At 37.8% G+C, this 19,816-nt stretch overlaps 1 protein-coding gene across 1 annotated transcript in view; it reads right to left on the reverse strand.

The window, feature by feature from the left end:
• Positions 1–3,591: 3,591 nt before the first annotated feature.
• RFX6 (regulatory factor X6) overlaps positions 3,592–19,816 on the reverse strand; it is a 36,773-nt gene continuing 20,548 nt past the window's right edge. Inside the window, exons 8-19 of the mRNA XM_075046382.1 lie at positions 18,421–18,498; positions 18,213–18,326; positions 16,106–16,155; positions 15,160–15,319; positions 13,526–13,670; positions 12,136–12,245; positions 9,976–10,093; positions 8,758–8,880; positions 7,176–7,385; positions 6,127–6,636; positions 4,915–5,133; positions 3,592–3,758 (exon numbers count right to left, since the gene is read on the reverse strand). Coding sequence (XP_074902483.1) covers positions 3,592–3,758; positions 4,915–5,133; positions 6,127–6,636; positions 7,176–7,385; positions 8,758–8,880; positions 9,976–10,093; positions 12,136–12,245; positions 13,526–13,670; positions 15,160–15,319; positions 16,106–16,155; positions 18,213–18,326; positions 18,421–18,498 — 2,004 coding nt within the window. The remainder of the gene's footprint in view (positions 3,759–4,914; positions 5,134–6,126; positions 6,637–7,175; positions 7,386–8,757; positions 8,881–9,975; positions 10,094–12,135; positions 12,246–13,525; positions 13,671–15,159; positions 15,320–16,105; positions 16,156–18,212; positions 18,327–18,420; positions 18,499–19,816) is intronic.

Genomic DNA, 19,816 nt, shown 5'->3' on the forward strand with positions numbered 1-19,816 from the left:
CTTGATGGCCCCTTTCGTTTTAGCACAGTAGTATCGGTTGCTGTGGAACTCCCAGCTGTACCTCTTTGTCCTGAGGTATGGCATTAATGACATATATCGTTACTTTCTTGCTTCTACATATTCTTGCATTTCTCTGGCTGACCTTTGGCTCTGTTCCTAACAGATTTGGTTTCTTTAGTGTCAAATATCTGCTTTTCCAAGAGTGATAACATCTCTACAGTTTTTCTTTAAGAAGTGCTCTAAGAGTGGGGTTTTTTTGTCATTGTTTCTTCCCTGGACCCCACTTGCTTCATAAGCCTAAAGTCCACTCAGTCCTGATCCCACACCGAGGGAAACAGCACTGTGCTGCATCATATAAAGCATCTGTTCCTATTCCAACATATCTGTGATCTTCTAATAGTTTGCCTTAAATATAAGGTTCTGCTAAATGGCTCATCTCTACCCGCTGCACTGCAGGCTCCCTTCCTCTCTGTGACCACTGGTCACTCACGTACTAGACACAGATACCTGGCAGGATGCTGGTCTGACCAGTAAGACGCATTTGGCTTTTGGGATGACAGTATGATACACAGGTTTACTTTTTACAAGTAATTTCACTGTTTTCACTACACATTTAAAGGCAAAGGCAAACTTTCTTTTGTTAATTTTGAGTCTGAAGCAAAATTCCCATGGTCCTAATTGCCTTCAGTGTCGAAAAGCTGCACTTCTCTTCCAGATGAATTCTGCGTTGCTAGACACGGGCTCATGGCACACAGGACAATCTGTTCTTCAATATTGCTTTGTCTTAGTTGATATAATTTGTATGAGCATCAGTTTTACTTTAGAATTGGAAGCAGATTTGACCTGTTGATCCATTTCTTTTGCCTTTTCTAGCACCAGTTCAAATTCACTGATATTGGCAAATAGATCAAAAGGATTTCATTTTTCATCTTTCCTTCTCAGAAAAAAAAAAAGCTTATTTTTTTTCCCTTTAGGCAATATTCATTTGACACTGATTGTACTCAATATGTACAATTTTTTATCACAGATTTTCTGGCATGTATACATTAAAACCAACATAGTAATGCATCCACAAAAATGCAACTGAGCTGAGTAATACAAGACCATCGAGTGGCAACTCCTTTGATTCTTCATATTTACTGTAATGCTGCTATACTACCAAAGGTAAAAATTTTCCCACGGGGTCTCCACAAAAGTTACAAATGATTTCATTTCCCACAGACAAAACTGACTGAATTCATCAAACCACATATTTGACCGAACTAATTGGTCATAAAATGGAAATTTCTCATTTGGTTTTGTTAGTTACAATTATTATGGGTTTGGTTTGTTCTGCAACACTATGAGAGAGCTCTCTTAACTGGCTATTTGAATATTAGAATATGTTTTTACTGCCCTTTGCTGTCGATAATGAACTGCAATTTACAACAGTGTGATACTTCATGCTACTCTGTTTTGTAGCCGTAACAAGAATCTGCACATTTAATATTGTTTCACATCTCAGATAATGTACAGATAAAGTAATTTACGCCAAAAAAACAACCCACAATACAAAATGGTTCACATGAAAAACCAGAAAATGACTGTAAATCATGCATATAAATCACATATGAGTCACTATGTACCACGAACTGTGCTTTTTATTTAGGGCCTGACGGACTAAGACCCTGTCTGCTAGTGGCTGCCTACTTCCTCTAAATTCTACATATTGCTCTCACGTAAATTCAACAATCCAGAAGTTTCCAGCTTAAAGGAATTATTTATGCCATGCCATTTGTCAGCAGAGGGAGCCAAGCATTTCAGGATAGCGACATATCCCTTTCCATAGTGGCCTATCCCTTACCTTTGTATTCCCCTTCCCCATCTTATCTCACTTGGAACGGGAGGGATCTATCACTCTTCACTGACCATAGAGGTGGCCCACTTCTGCTTAGATAGGAAACCTGACTTTTATAGGACTAATTTTAGCAGAAAATATATCCTGTTCTGAATAATCATGAAGAACGAACTCTTTTGCAGTACTTACTTTGTGTGCTGTAAAGCCTTACCCAATAAATATTTGTTTGAACAGCCTGTATTACCACTACATGTCATTGGGAATTCTTACGGAAACCAAAACTTTCTTGCAGCATTTTGACATTTTTGGTGACAGCATAAGACTTCACCCTGAATTAGGAAGCAATTGAGCTGAAGTCTTCTACATCTGAATTACTGAACTATGGTGTCTCATTTCTGCACCAAGTATTTCATATCAGGAATTATTCATGACCTAGCCCAGTCAATGTTCCTTATTACTTTTCTGCTGCAGTCAGACTTCTCATGATAGAAAACACTAAAGGATTAGAAACAAAAACTTCATCGTAGTATCATCCATTTTCTTCCACCAAAAATACCCTACTATCTAATTCCACAACACCCGGTATATATTTAACGGACCGAATGGGAATATGGACATCAAATAACATCTGAATCAGATGGGACAATCTGATTATAAAATAATACCTGTTATTTCATGAAAGTGTAGCAAGAAGCTTGTTTTGTAAGTGTGCTCTCTTCTCTGTCCTCTTTAATACCATTAGTGGATATTCTTCACCTGGCTTCTCCAGAAACATACATAAATGCATGTTTGTATACAGAATATCATGGCACTTGTAAAATACTTTTTTATTAAAATAGCTGATCTAGTTACAATATTTTTAAATCATCTTTACTATTTTTGGTCTCAGTATACACAGTTGCCCTAAACCCAAGAGAGTTGATGGACATCTTTCTGTGGATTTTCACCAGTAGAAATTTTGGGCTCATACCAAAAGTAATTTTGAAATCCCATGACTTTTTTTGGCATAGTTTCATTTGTTTCAGTTATCCAGCTATAGTAGCAGGCTACTGCAGTTAGTTAGCTTATGATATTTGTATGTTTTGTTGGTTTTATTTCAAGAGAAGGTGGTTTATTTCAAAAGAAAAAAAATTCCCCACAATATGTTTTATTTATTTCCTGAGGACTTTAACTTACATAAGTAGGCACTAAACATTTGAAATTGGCTTTCCAGAGCACAAAAGTAAAAAACTTAAGAATTTGGCTTAGTTTCATTTCAAACAGTAAAAATTGACCTTGTAAACATTTCCATAGGAGGTAGGATACATACATTTGACGATCTGTCAAATAAGAGAAAGTAAACAGTTACTCTGTGGTCCTAATAAATAATGAGCAACACAGGCATTAAATAAACATTTTTATACAAAAAGATATAAGTGAAAGACTAAAATAGCATTTTTAATAAATTAGGAATAGATGTAATAATTTCTTTACAACTTAATCTTGCTTGCAAGAATCACTGGCTCTTTCTGCTCACCTTGAATTTCTGACTGAAAAGCTGTAACGGTGAGAACAATCCTGAGTGATTCACAAGCAGGACCCAATCTGAATATAGCTATTTTTTGTGTGTGGAGGGCTGCTAATATCTCTAAAATGGCTCCTTTAACACCTATATGTAATATTTTTCTATTCCACCAACTTGAAGGGGGGTATCATCATAGCCTTAATGTCTGGATTTGGAAAGTAAGCTTAAGGCACTGACATGTCTCTCCCAGTTAGGTTCCTCCAGCAGCTGCTCCCATGAAGACAGTGTTGATTGGTGGTAAAGATGACACCATCTCTCTGCTTGGCGGGCCATGGGACTCCAGATTTTCCTGAGAAGGGAACTGACCAGATGTTGCATACATACACTGGGAAGAAGATGTGGTTTGCATGTTTGAAGCTGTGGGAAAAAAAGGTTACCATCATTGAAGTTTTCTATCTATTGAATTTAACAAAACCCACAATCTAATTTCATCTGATGGAAACCCTTATCTACCAGGCACACCATTTGAAGGACTGAAATGTCAACACTTCTATAATTCACTCAATTTATCTATACTTCTATAATGTTTCTTCAGTGGCTCCTCACGCCATCAGGGAATAGGTCAAAACCCATATATAAGTCAACTCTGCTAAAAATCCAGCTATGGGCCTGAAGTTTACAGCTTGCATATGAGCCATCTTCTATGAAAATTGTGCAAAGCTATTTACGTGCGCTGTGTTTGTCTTCCCGTATCTTGCACCATTTGGGTCCATATTCACTGGTGGCACCACTGCCACCACCTGACACATATCAACATAGAATACAGAACATACTTGATGGACACAGTCCCTGCATGGTGGTACTAGTTTTTTTTCCCCCTCTTTACCATCCTTTAAAGAAAGGAGCACTGAATTCTTGCAAAGCCTTAATGGGGCAAGTAATGTCTGATCTTCCGTGCAAGGTTAACAGGTAAGTAGTAGGCAGAGGTAATATTGTGGAGAAACAAATGGTGCCCTGGTTTGTATCTTCCATGCAACCCTGGCTGCTGCCATTTGTTTAACGCATATACCAAAGCAAACCCTTTGGGGTTAGGTAATTTCACCTAAAATTCACTGTCAGTGGGAGCTTTGCCTAATACACACAGCTGTTGAAGCACAGGACAGGAAGGGACTATACCACAGGAAGTATATATCTAGACATCCCTGACCCCAGGGTTCGTTTAATCTGCTTGACAGTGAGGATCCTTAAGAGCCCTTAGAAGAGCCCAGTTCGTTATTAGCTCACTTAATAGTTAGCAAGTGTTTCCTAATACAGATTTTTCTGCAATTCAGGCCAGTCATTCCACTCCTCATGGACAATGGATCATTGACTTCCTTATGGGGGCAAAGAGTTATTAAACCCACTGTCCTGCAATTTTAAGGAAAACACATCTTATGATACATCCTAGGTACCGAGCTGTTTTATCTCTACATTGCATCTCATATACTACATATGTGAGCTACAGATTAATATTCAGCGCTTCTTAGGATGCTAAAAAGTTCATAGCTTTTCCTCAGTCATTGGCTATACTTACGCATAGGAGTCCGACAGACAATTGAAGGTGAGGACTCTGTGTAGTATGAGCCTGTTTGTTTTCTTCCATTGTCATCCAAGATATTCAGTGGATCATGTATATCATTGTACGATGGTAATGATCGAATGCTGCTTACGCTGCTGATTACGGAAACATGTTGATCCACCATTGTTCCAAGTCTGTGAGATTCTGGATAATTTATATTGTTTCCATAATATCCTAATGACAAGAGATTGGAAAAAAGCAGAGTGAAACTACTGTTGAAGAGAAAGGGTAAGGTAGGAGCTTGTGATAACCTGGGACAAAAGGTAATTGTTACCAGCTGAGTCACTTAAGAATAAGATCATTTATGTACACATACAGCCTAGTAACATTAGTAACATATGCAGTGACAGACCCAGAAGAGGGGTGGTAACGAGGGAGCAAAAAGATCCTAAGAGTTCAGTCATGGCTTCAGTACAGAATTCCCCTTCCATTCTAAGTTCAGAATCAAACAGTAGCCTGCAATCAGTGACGGTAAGAGACACCATGGTGACTCCTATCCACAGTTCAGTCCTCCCTTCTGAAGCACACAATCAGGGAAAGTATATGTGGAAAGAAAATCTGCATGATAATATATACTGCATATACAAATCCATATAAAAGCAATATTTCCACTGTCTCCTCCAGAAGAGGGAGGTGGGTTTGCTGACTATATCTCTAAAGCAGACTGTGGCAATAACTTTACGTTCAAAGTATGAGAAATATTAAGTCTCAAAGTCTTAAACTAATGCTAACGCACTTTTTTATAATTTGTTTCACCATCCTGACGCTGTGACTAGAATGGTCCATTATGCTGATCCCAGAGGTAAGCTACCTTATGCCTGCTGTATTTCATAGTACATATTTTGGGGGCTTTTCAAGAGATTGTTAAATCACAAGGTCATCCTGGTTTTCCTTCCTTTGTGCAAGACGTGGTGATGGTGCCAAAGAAAGATTAGCACAGGTGCAGCAGATGCATTTGAGGTCAACTGAGGATTCATCAGAGGAAAATAAATCCTTAAGTAGCTTGTTAAGCTGCTTTACAATCTCTGTGTGTCATCAGAGAAGTGGAAAACAGGAAGGTATAAATAAGAGCTGAAAAACATCTTCCATGGAAAAAAGCAGAGAAAAAGCAGTCTACTCCAGCAAGGAAAGAGAAACAGAATGGGAAAATAAAATATATATTAATACCATTGGAAGCATTAGCAGGATACGCTGCTCCTGGGCACGTAGACACTGAGTTGCTCAAGAAATTGAAACTCCCAGTATTCAGAAACTGCATATTGTGTGTGTCCTGAGACATGGATGAGGGACCATAGCTGGAAGGGGATCTGGCATTGTATGGAGACACAGCACAACTGTTGCTGAAGTAGTCCCTGGAGAATTGCTGTTCAGTCAAGGCATTGAATCGGCTGTGCTCTGCTCTGTGGTGGTATACTCCTGAAGTGGAATGGGCCTGAGTTCTGAACATAGCCTGGTAATTGGAATTGTTTCCATAGTAATTCTGATTAGTTTGTGACAAAGTCTGATATAGGGGTTCCGAGTAGGAAGAGCACTGTGAATGCGTGGATAACACTGGACCTACACTTGGAGGTCTCACAGCCATTGGCCCCTGGTTGATAACACTTCCTCGGCTGACCATGGCTGGTGAAATGGGTGGAGTCATCAGGTGACCAGTGCTTTGAGACAGCTCCATCTGACCTGGAATAAATAAGCATTAGCTGTGATTAGCGTTCATCCTGCAGTACTGCTGAATAGAGAGGATCTCTTAAGACACTAACCCTTTAGCGAAGTGTACATTACCATTTGAAACCTTTACAAAGGATATGCATTGGCCCCTACCTATACAACACACCTTCTTTAATCCATGGCTTCGGGCTATAAAGCTTCCCACTTTTCATTCTCCACCTTGGAGGCTGCAACATTCACTAGGAAATTCCAGCAGTTACAAGCCTCGTGTGCTCCAGGTGCTACGGTTCTTTCTCTCCTCACAAGAACCTCGTCAAGCCAAGAGGTATAGGCATAGGCTAGTTTTACCATTGTTCCAAGAGGATCTATTACTGGCAGGGCTCTACAATTGCCACCTTCCGTAATCAGCCCAGAGGGTGAGCTCATGAAATGTTATTTACTAGAGGTCTTTATAAATGCATATATGGTCACTGCTTCTCCTACAGCAATGTGTTACTGTGGACTGAAAGACTAACAAGCAAATAAGAGAAACTAGAAGAACTGATACATACCTGTCAGCTGCATATTCTCACTGTCTCCTGTGGCAAAGGTGTTCAGACCAGAAGGTACACTGCTGGGCTGGCTAGCTGACAAGGACACGTAGGTTTGCTCTGCTAGACACTCATTTTTGACTGAAGTGTCGCTGGGCAGAGGAGCAGCTTTGTTACGATTTGCTAGGAAGCAAGAGCTTGGTGATGCGGTAAAGGTGGCTTTGCTTGCATCTGGAAGAGTAAGTGAAAACTCTTGGTGGCTGTTATGTATGCTCGTTGCATATAAATTCACCACTAGTATATAGACAGCATATGAGCATCTTTGGTTGCTTATTTGTGAAGCCTCCATATTTTGCATGTAGCCAATGAATACAAATATTGTTATAGTCTTATCTTCCCAGTGGAACTGTTTGTATCATATTCCCTGACCACAGATCTACAGAGTATCAGCTCCTTACTGAAGTCATCATAGTGAAGGTATGAATCAGATTTATTCCCTTGAAGTAAATGTCAACAAAGGAGTCAAATAAATTGCACTAAGAGTGAATGAGGCTCATGACACTTCATCTTAAAGAATTAACAATGGGAATTTTAGAACGCTTGAATGCTATTTTCATACTGATATCTAGAGAAAAGCATTTGTTATACTCAGTAGTTCTTCAGTTTTCTGCAGACTACTGATAAAGTCAGTGGAAGTTTTGCTATTCTTCAGTGGAAACCACGACCACCTTACAGCTTCAAGTACTTCACCTAAGTATCCAAGTATAAGGCAACTGCTACATAGGACAAGTTTTTTTCCTGAAGGCTAAATTAAAAGCACAGTATCTACTCTTAGACAAATTCTATGCAAGTTTCTTGCAGCAAAGTGCAGATTTAGAGTAACAACAACCAAAAAGTTAAAGATTGATTGCTGGTGCTAATGTTAATAAAAAATAATTCAGCAGAACCCCGTCAAGTTTCACTGGATTTTTAGGGATTAATTTGGACCAGAATTTGATCCAAATCAATTTTCACTCATTTTATAGCAAAGAACCTGGAGCATATGACTTCAAACCATCTAACCTTGAAGAAGACTAGTAGATGGAAAATGTTAAGGATACTGTTTTAAATTAATTTTGTTTCTTTTCCACGTAGTAATACTTCAGCCAGATGCTAAATATGGCTCCAAACTTGTGTTTCAAACTAGCAGGGATATTTGGATTTTGGTAACATTTAATACATTCCTAGTTCAAGGTGTAATTACCTATTTAAGCTTTGGCAGAAAAACTGGATTAGGAATTCCTGCCCTTTCTGCTACTTGCACCTCTTTTCACACTTCAGCTTGTGGCCCTTCAGGTGTACCTACAAGTGTTTGTTGCATCCAAGGTCATTTCAGTGATCCAGTGTATTCACATTCCCACAAAACGTTATTAAGTGAACTATGGTAGGAAGGTAGGAATGAATTGCTGTGTGAATGGTCACAAGCTTTTCAGTTTAATTTGACAATGTTGCATATAAGTACACCTTCAAGAGAAGACAGTAAGCTGCTTCTGTTTAAAGTTAAACAAGTACATCAATTTCTAAAAATACAAGAGTACATTCAAAAGTACCAAGCTCTAGTTACCTAAATTCTTCATGTATTTGTCCAGTAGATTCTGGAGTTCTTGTTCTTTGTCATTGTTGAACTGTGTCTCCATGGCAAGCAGGATGTACTCATCTAGTAGCATGCGGATCAAATGAAAAGAACCTTTTGGAGGAGAAAGAGAGAGAGTAGCTGAGTTATCTTTGTGACCATCTCTCACCACTCTACAAGAAGCGAGTGAAACAAATAAATAATTGTGGACTTTAAATGACCTGGCAAGACCAACAAGGAATAGTGCCTAACTTCTAGCTCTAATCTCTCTTTGCACTGGCCCACCTAGCTCAATTGTTTACTGTCCTGTAGGCTATTTGACCACTAATTACATCAAAGAAAAATAGTGATGAAAGTGAGACATGCTTTATACTTGAAGAGGGCACACAGTGGAGCTAGATAAGGCCGAAGTCTGCTAGAATGCCTCTGCTCTATTTCTGTTTGCCTTGTGCTAAATAACCAGACAATAACTGGTGAAGTCTTTGACCTTATTTCAAGGATATATCACATTAAAAATGTGTCTCTCCTTACAGCCATTTAAAATACCCTCTGAATTTTAGATAACAATGTACCTATGAATAAAATTAGGAAAATATGTACTAGACTTAAAATGAGTTTCGCTTGCTCTACCATCTTCTATTTTATAAGAGGTTTCCTGAGAATCCCCCAAAATGTAAACCTTTCTAAAGATGGACACATGAACCTTAATTTTTAAAAACCATAAACACTGTTGAATTGACTGTCTGCTGATCCCAGAATTAAATGAGTTGTGATCTGCCTAATTCCTTTTGCTTTTATGAAAACATACCATGCACAAGAACTTCTATACAGCAGTAATTTTTTACCAAACTGATCCACATGTAAAACTAATAATTTAAATCTTGTCTCCTATACGGACATATGCAGTTACACTTCCATTGCTATACCAAAATAAACAGAGCTTCTCACTCTTAAATGGCAAAGCAGTATCAAACAGCAATTCGAAAGAAAAATACCTTTTAAAAATGAACATGTGACACAGGTCACCAACAAAATATTGCTAGCATTTAATGTGAAATGTTAGTTTGAAAAACATGTTACACAGCATTTAGGGCTTTGATCAAAGAATCTTTAGACTAGGACAGGTTCCTCTGCTCAGAAAATGGTGGAAAGCTGATAAGTGCTAGCACGTATGTAGAAAATATTAGTGTTTTTACAAAGTCCAGGTACCAAAACTTGACGCGTTGTTTAGAGTTAGGTTATGCATCACTCGAGCACCAAAAAAACTCCATTTGAGAAGGAAGTCTTGAGCTCTCTTCTTTAATGACCTCCCATTTTGCTTGCTTGCCTGAAAGAAAATAGTAAAATACTGTTAAGTATGCTAACTTGCTTTCTGCACACAGGAGAGAAGAAAGGAGAGCTGAATATGCTTGAGAGTTCAAGGACTCCTTGACTCAGGCTGATATGGCAGGGTGGATTGAGCTGCCTGATTCAAACTGTCTTCATAATGTGTGTCCCAAAGTGATAAAGAAGAGCATCATTCACTTTTTTCAATGCAACCAGACTAGAGCTCTGTCAATGTTAGATGAAGCAAACTGCTTACTGCTTGGGCTCTGCTGTGCCCTGAAGGTATATAAATTACCTCATATTCTAGTATTAGAGGTGCCACATTGTTCTGTAAATATACAGGTGTACAGGGCAGAAAGAAAAAAACCCCACCTTCTGGCACTATGTTAATCCACATAAACAGGGAACAGAAATTAATCTTTGTACTTTAATGTAATCTGTATAATATTGGCCAGACTTTCTCTTACAAAATAGTATGTTTACTATTGTAACATTGACACTTTTAACGCTGCTCATTTCATACTGTCACTTTGCTCTGGCAGTGATTTGTTTGCGTGGTAATGTATGCCCTGTTGCTTTCTCAAATGGCAAGCAGAAAGAAGCTGTTGTGTGAGTTTGACAGTAACCACACTTTAGCATGAACAGAAGGCAGACAGCAATGGAAGGATTACATGTTCTGTAAATTATTAGCTTCTGCTTAGTTGACCTAGCCTCATATCAGGACTTGTTGGTATTTCTTACCCTTAACTACAGGAAAACAATGCTAGGAACCATACCTGTTAACTTTAATAGTACAGTATCACATAGTAGATGCTGAATGGGAGAGTGCTTCACCCTTTTTGACTGGCTTGTTTATGAGGAACTGTCTTCTGAAATTGTGGAATCAATTTTAGACCATAATCATTTGGTTCTAAAATAAGTTGTGACTGCTTCAGTGGGAGTTTTGTGTCTAGGTAAGTGTGTATGAGGACTTGCTTTGGCTCTGTTGCCCTGAATCATCCAAACTCCTCACTGTGCTGCTCACATGTGACAGCACATGTTAGGAAACTCAGAGTGCTTTAAAAAAAAAAAAGAAATTATCACTGTCTCCATTGAAATTTGAGAAAACAGGTAAAGAAAGGAAAAATGACATGCCCATGGTTATTCTGTAAGTGGCAGAATCACTATTCTGCAAGCCAGTGAAAGCTAACTGCACTGTCTCCTCTTCTTGCATCTGTTCATATCAAGATGCTCCCTAAAACGATGGATAAGATATTGCATTTCCAGATAGAACAAGACCTGATGAGAAGACCAGTGTTGAGCTACTAGCAAGCAATGTGCAACATTTTATTCTGCCAGTTTACACTCATTAGAGTCACTAATTGGGTAAATATCTCTTACTTGAGCTATAACTCAGAACTCAATTATTTTGTTCTGAGCTATAGCGTAATCATTCCTGTATAACTACATGTATATAAAATACTTGTGATTATAAAGCATCTTGTAAATAGGAGGGGATCCCATCAAAACAATCAATTACTGCGTTAAGCACCTTATAAAGCTACAAAACTGTACCTCTGTATCTTCCATCCTGCTCTATAGAAATCCTTCTACAGGTTAGCTACTTCTGAATCCATCTGCTACATTAACTTATACCACAGAGAGTACCATCCAAATACTGTGGAAGAAAGAATTGCTTCTCTAAGGAACAACTTTTGCTCACCTTACTCACTGAGCAATACCCTGTGATTCTGCATGCCCAGATAAGGTGGATGGGTTTCTTTCATGTACAGTTTATGACAGTGCTGACTAATGTTTTAGTTAAGATACTTTGTAAGTTTGTCACACACATAAGATTGTTCAACAGCACTCAGCATGATTAATTAGAATTAACGGCACTGGAACCTTTCATACCAAATGAAGAACTCCCCTGTTACAATAAGCAGATGGAAGCAGAGATGAATCCCATGTGGGAAACCAATGGGACTGCATAAGTAAGGGACTGTGTAAGGAGTAAGGGGAATAGGGTTTGGTCTTGAATCAGGCAGAACATTTGAAAGGTACCTTGATAACCCTTTGCTCAACCACAGTATCCAACCATTCAATAAATGATTCCACAGTGGCATTCTTCTTTAGAAGGTCCTTCAGTTCTTGGAACACTGTAATAGAGTCATCTACCATGTAAAAAGGAGAACATATCATTGCATGCTATTCTGAATGTGAGAAAAAGCCACTCACCAGCTATATGACAATATTGTAGCATGGAAAGGAAAAGCAAAGGATTAGAGCAGTGAAGAAACAAGCAATTCCCCAGCAAAGCAAGCAGACACACATCCATCACACATACATATTTTAATTACTTAAGCATTACAATGACACAGGCTATAAGACAATGAAGTTTTACAAGAAAATAAAAGCAAAAAAAATTTCTGATATTTTTCACTCCTTTTAAGATTCAGCCTTGAAAACCTTTCTATTAATAAGTTTAGTAGTAAAGCTTTATCTGTAATGTGGCAGATTCATATACTGTCTTAGGTTTCCCTTATATTTTACAAGTTTCTCACAATATAACATAAAGCTAACTTCCTCAATTCCCATTTTCAAAAAAAGTGCCTGAATGACCAGTTATTTCTCTTCTCCTTTTCCTTTTTTTAACTAGTATGAAAGAAGACAAAGAACAAAATGGAAAACAGTTACACAAAAAGTGGGAAATGGGCAACTCAAATGAAAATGTGAATAGGATTGTGAACCATTAAAGAGAACAAAGTTTTATGATCAAAGTAACAATATTTAGAGGATGACACATTGCTGTTCTTTCCAGCTCTCCAAACTCTGATCAACATGATTCTTATGCCAAAAGTTACTTTTTCAATAGAGAAAATGGCTATATCTTTTTTTTTCAACAACAGGTATGTATATGAAAATTAACACCCTCAAAATTTGTGTGTGACTCCACTCTATTCTATGTAGGAAAACAGCTGTTACCCTTTGTAGAAAATTATGTATTTTTTTAAAGATCAACTTTCAGCAAAAAAAAAATCTATTCATACCAAAAAAAAAAAGTAAACTAGCTCAAGTAGCCATTAAATTAAGCCATAATGATACAGAATTTTTGAGACATCTTTCAAGAATTGATCTGTGCTAATATCCCCATATGATTAGGACAAAACTTCAAAAGAGATTTTATTACACTTAGCAACTGACATGTAAATGATTTTTTCAGCAACCATTTAAAGTCATCTAGCTGGGATGACTTCCCAGCACAAGCTTCTGTTCTTGTAGGACATGCTAAGGCAAACAACTGGTTTTCTTAAGCTACTGAAATTAACATTGAGCTAGGCTAGAGAATGCAGTGCCTACATGTGCCTTTTCTCAGTACATCTCCAAGTAGACTAGTGTGGCATGGAATGAGTGAATTACTTTTAAGGATACAAATATATCACCATGGACTTACATTCACTGTAGATCTCCCCATCAGAGTCTGTGCTCCCCGAGACTGCAAGGAGTGCCTGAGAGCCAATACTATTCAAATCAACTTTTTCAATATCCGACACCATGGAATTCACCACATGCTGATCAAAAAGGGCTGGCCGAGCAATCTGTAAGAGAAGGCAAGGTAAAATGCTGAGACCCTGTTGCGGTTTATCCGCAGCCAGCAACTGAGCACCACACAGCTGTTCATTCACTCCTGTGCCCCCCCACCCTGTGGCATGGGGGAGAGAACTGGAAATTAAAAGTAAGAAAACTCATGGGTTGAGATAAAAACAGTTTAATAATTAAAAAAGAGAAATTATGATGATGATAATAATAATAATAAGGAAAAGGGAAAAAAATAACAGAGATAAAAATACAACCCAAGAAAGACAAATTATGTAAATGAAAACAACTGCTCATCATCAACAACTGATGCCCAGCCAGACCCCAAGCAGCAGCCCCCCTGCCAACCTTCACCCTAGTTTTATTGCTGAGCATGATGTCATATGGCATGGAATATCCCTCTAGTCAGTCATATGGTATGGAATATCCCTTTAGTCAGTTGGGGTGAGCTGTCCCAACTGTGTCCCTCACCAACTTTTTATGCACATCCAACCTACTTGCTGGCAGGGTAGTGTGAGAAGCAGAAAAGGCCTTGACTCTGTGTAAGCACTGCTCAGCAATAACTAAAACATCCCTGTATTATCAACACTGTTTTCAGCACAAATGCAAAACATAGCACCATACTAGCTACTATGAAGAAAATTAACTCTATCCCAGCCAAAACCAGCACAGACCCACACCTGGGGATCATCTGAGTAACTCCTCAGAGAAGAATCATATTCTGTTTAATTTTCTTATCATGCCTGGGCTTTCCGTAGATCAGGTGAGATAATGTTTCCCTTCCATTAGACTTTTAATGCTCTTCTAATGTGCCTTCCTATCAGATAATCTTCGCAATGTCACCCATGTGCTACTTCTGTCTTAATATTTATGAAAGAGAAAACTAAGTCAAGATGGCTATATGGTGCATCCACAGTTATTCATGAGGACTATGACCTCAAAGCCCAAGCTGTTAGCACTTAAGTTATCTGAAAGGAATTGTGTCCTTTTGTATAATCTACCAAACTATCACATGGGGGTGCCTCCTAATTGCACATACCTGTATCCTGCTAACACAGGCTTGGAGCCCTCAGCTACCTGTCACTCATATGCTCTCCTTTCAGTCAAAACTGAAAAAGAAATAAGCTTACTAAAGGACGTAACGGACAAGACAGCAAACCTTTGCTACGCAAGAAGGATTATCTGTTATTTTCCAATTTGGAACTAAACCAAATACCCATATATTTCGCTTCATCACGTGATTGCCAAAAGTTTCCATGATAGTAGTTCATTATAACCATTGCCTTTTCTCTCTTTCCTACTACAAAAGTTTGAAGTTTTGGTCAGATCTATTTATGGCTGCTTCCTTTTTGATGGTTAAAAGTACAAGATGTAAGTCTTCCATGGCTGACGTTGAACCTTAAAAAAAAATAATTAATTATATTTCATAGCCAGCAAGGTGCACTGAATGTAATTGACAATTTTTTTGATGTACAGTTTTATTCTGTTTACCTGTGCTAGGTGTAGGAATGATGTCTGTCGTTTCAGGGAGGAAATAAATCTTCGTGCAATAGGCAGTTTCTTTTCCATCAGGTTTTCTGGTAGATTTTCCAAAGAGGAAACAACCCACTGTTCCCAGTTTTTTGCAAAATTTCTTATATCTGCCAGTAAACTATAGGAAAATAATGTGGTTTAGAGAAGCATCAATAAAAATTGTCTTGCATTAGTTTAAATAATTGGGTTTCAATCTATGATTAACAGACTCCTGGACATATCTGTGAATTACTCCTCAGATGTCACCAAAGAGAAACAGGAAATGACCAATCATCAAAGTGCTAAAATTGACTATATATTGGTCTGTACCTCCTCTGAGAAAAACTGTAAGCCATCTGCCAATTAAAATAGGTTGAAAAACACTAGCTTTAAGAATAAACCATAAGAAATCCAAGAACCATTAGAGATACCTGAAGCTAAAGGCCTTAGTCAGACATAAAACCCCAAACAAGATGCCCTTCAAGGGAAAGGAAAGTTAAAAGGATTCAGAGACAATTTACAGTAATCCTCTTATTAATGTCTTATTGAAAAAATGCTTAGATATTATGGTGATGCATAGGATACAAACCTCAAAAGTATTCTGGAAAAAACGTAACAATTATTTTTCCTTAAACAACACGGGTACATTTGTTTCCTTTTTTATTTTCTATGGCTTTAGTGTAGAAGAAACCTATCTCAAAATACCCAGCAAGCCAGTAAAATGGAACATCAAAATACTGTGTAGTTTTTTAAGGCTGTTCTATAGCTGTCCTCAGAGCGTACAGCATTTTGCCATACATACTCTACTGTTCTAAAAATGAGCATAAATATTGTGAGAAAATTTCTCTAGGATATAGAATTTCTACTGTTTACCTGGAATATGCCTAACAAACAGAATGTAGCATTATTATTGTCAAATACCTACCTTTCTGGCATTTCTTGCATTGTTGCAGGGATGAGTACATCTGTAAGGACCTTTAAAAAGTAACAGAAAATTATATCGAGCTTCCACTGGCCATTTATTCATTCATGTCTGTCTTGTTCACTTAGATTGCAAAGTGATTGTTAAGGACAGGAAATTTATACAGAGTAAAGCCATTCAACCTATTGTCCAGATATTTATATACTTAGATTTCTCCTATCACTATCAGATAGGAACATATGAGATATTTATATACCTAGATAGCTCCCATTCTTAATATATGCCAGCATGCCAGTAAAACAAGAATGTGCTATCATTCATGTCTTACAGTAGGGAAATCAGTAGAAGTGAGATGCATAAACACTTTGTCTTTTCTAGCATCACTGTGAGTCTCAGTATAGCAGATACTCAAACATCTCCCAAGTCTTTGAGTGCTATTAGCCACTTGACTCTTCTTTCTGCCATACTGGATGTGGCACTGAAGGTGTTCAGAGGTTAGAAGAAATCCCTATAGCTAAGTGTGGTGTGGAACTGTTTTGGCAAAAAACTGTGCCATCTGGCATGCCTTCTGGGGAATGCTATTAAGGAGGGCAAAGTTGTTAGCCTATATCCCCAAAATCTGTTTCTACTACTAATGTAAATGGTTTGATAACAACACAATAAAATTCCTCCTTCTTTCTGGCAGCTGTGCTGTCAAGAATATCTACCTTGATTACAAGTGAGAAATAATGAGAGACAAAGAAGAGGCACAATAGTAAATTTATGAACTTTTGAGAAATTCTGCCTTATTCAATTTATAATTTAATGCTCCTGTAGTATTTCTTCTTCTGTCACATATTTATTACAAATAAACCTAATATTGGGTCTATTGGGACAGCACATTTAGAGCAGGAAAAAACTCATAAACTCAAGGTACAATATAACCTCTACAAGTAAATGAGGCTTAATGACTTATCTCCAGGGTAGTAATTATGCTATTTGATGCTAATCACCTTTACTTCACTCTGCTAACTAAGACACCTCTTCTTACTTTATAGCTTGATATGCTTCTAAGAAATATGTATTTTCCTCTTTTCTGGATTTTTCCCCATATTTTTATACAGTAAAGAATGACAAACAGATGACAATAAGGCACTGCTAAACAGCCCCAAGTCTCTTCTTGCTTTGACTGCTTGGTGTTTACTGTTATGCCAATAGTTATTTCTTCCCATCAATATGTGGTTGTGAAATGTGTTAGAGAGAGGATGACAATCCTCTTCTATTTATATGGCATGTCCTATCAGAGGAACTTAAAGTACTTTGCAGCTATTAATTAATGATCTGATCCGATTTTCCAAATTAAAAACTCAGGAAACTTTGGTGGCATTACTTCCCCCCTTCCCCCCAGTGCTCTATCGCTTAATCCTGACCTTGCAATACTCCTTAGTTTCACTTAGTTTCAACTATTTGTGTGATCAAGCTGTGAACTAGATCGAAGAACTCATACGGCACATAAACTGTGCAAAACAAAACAAATGTTCCTTAGACTTTTTTTTAAACCCAAACCAGTTCAGAGTACAGTAGTTTTGCTGGTACATCTAACAGCATAGCAACAGAAATGGAGTGTAGCAGGCACGAGAGGCAGGAATATCTTAACCCAGTATTGTTCCAGCTTTGTAACATGAAACCATGGCCTGACATAACCTGTGAGTAGCAGATTCTCATGTGGAATCACCTCACTGCTCTGCCACAGACTCTCTTTGCTGGTAGAAATGGCAATGATGTTTTAAGTAAAAACAAGGCTTCAGTTTTCATCCAGGTTTAATTTAGCCTTGTCAGTGAAGCACACAAGCGTTTCTTCCAGCTACATTCAAGCAAGTAGGTCAGGATTTCACTATTAATGTGCTGCCTGTAGTCACACATCAAGTGTGCAGCAGAGCTGAGACTGGAGTTCAGCTCTTACATGTGCCAGCTTTATGTTCTTGATTTCAATGGAATCCTTGCTGATTTACACAGGTAAGAGGCAGAAAGCAATCATGGCATCCTGTTACTCTAACTTTAATGCTGTTTTTACAGAAGTAAAAGCTGTAACGTGGTTGAGATTATCCATATAGCTAAATGCTTAGCTTACCTTATACAGTATTGAGTCACAAACACAGAAGATGTCAACGATGATAGGATTTTCAAGCAGGGGAAGAAGATGATCAGGCATTCCTTGCCAAAAATGCAATAAGAAATGCTGAATCTAAAGGAGTAGGAATCAGATTCATGGACATAAATAATGCTTTCTTGGCTCCCTGTGCAATATATACCAAGAATGTGTGTTGAAACAACCTTACCTCTTCAAAGTTCCCATTAATTGCATTGTCAAGGACACATTGACAGTGTGTTTTGTACATCATGATAAGAGTATCTACCTATTTTGGAAGAAAGAAAGATTAAACAGAGTTTCTTAGCTCTCTCCTCTACTACTATAGTGATCTAGGTTTCTGCTTTCTGCAGCTAGTAGTTAAATGTAGAATATAAACTGTATTACAATGCATAGTTATAAATAGGCAGTCTGTATATCCAGAAGTGATGAAGAGGTCACTCATCTATAGTTTTTATTGACATCTTTAAGTCTCAATGCTGTTGTCAGAAATGTAGCATCTGAATCTGTATACAAGTGAAAATGTGGATATCAAAGTAAAGCAATAGCTAGATTAGCCAGTCAGATGGTAAAGTAAATTCACCTTTCTGAAGCTAAGATTAATCCCAAAGGGTAGTGCAAGTTAATCATTAGGCTACTATAGGCGTCTATGAGTGTTCTGAAACATCATCTAGTTGGACAAATGAGAAAATAGCTGCCAGTCATTTGGTCAAAGTTTAATCACTGCCTTACACGAACTGAACTTTAAAAAGCAGAACTCCCTTTCATCTCATCAGGCTAATTTATATGACTGGAGTGTTCCCTGATTTTAATAACTGTGCAGAGGTGTTACAAGATTTTGTAAAAAATGGTAGTAAATCTTAAAATTTGTAGCAAATTATAAAACAAGAAATTTAAGGAAAGAAAAATGCTAGCAAAGCCAGTCTTATAGACCAGAATCACAGAAAGTTTGTCACAGCTTATGAAATTCTCTGGCAAACCAATATACGTTTTGAATGAACCTAGTACGACCTTATTTCAATACATTTAGCATACAGATTTATTTGAAAATGGACCTTGACGACTTTCAGGGTTGCTTCTATAACTACATATCTTTGAAAAACAATGGCAAAGTGTGAGATTCAAGAACATTTAAAAGATTTTTTTTGGAAAGGGTTGATGGAAGTTTAAAGTTTGGGTAAGTTTTCTTCAGAAACATAAAATGCAGAAATTATCAATCTATTTTAATGCAGACTGCTACATTTATGGACTCTCCAGAGATTTCAGCTACATGCAATTTCTTAGGAGTTTAATGCAGCAGTCAGACTTCATGTACGGGCTCTCTTGAACAGAGTACATAGATATCTTAGGTTCAATAACCCTTGGTCAGATAAGCTGAAGGAGGGGAAAGACAGTAAGGAAAGAAAACAGGAAATAAGAGAACAAGGAATGAGGAAAGAGCAGCAGGAAAGAGTGAGCAAGAGATACACAGAAATTCACCTCTATTCCCATAGTCTCCTCATAACATCATGAGTCTGTCCCCAGACAGAGTCACTCGCAAAGACCTGCTGGGCCCTTCCATCATCTGGTTCCAACATCAGAGCAAT

Source organism: Buteo buteo, chromosome 15 (assembly GCF_964188355.1).
Source record: "Buteo buteo chromosome 15, bButBut1.hap1.1, whole genome shotgun sequence".
NCBI classification, from domain to species: domain Eukaryota; kingdom Metazoa; phylum Chordata; class Aves; order Accipitriformes; family Accipitridae; genus Buteo; species Buteo buteo.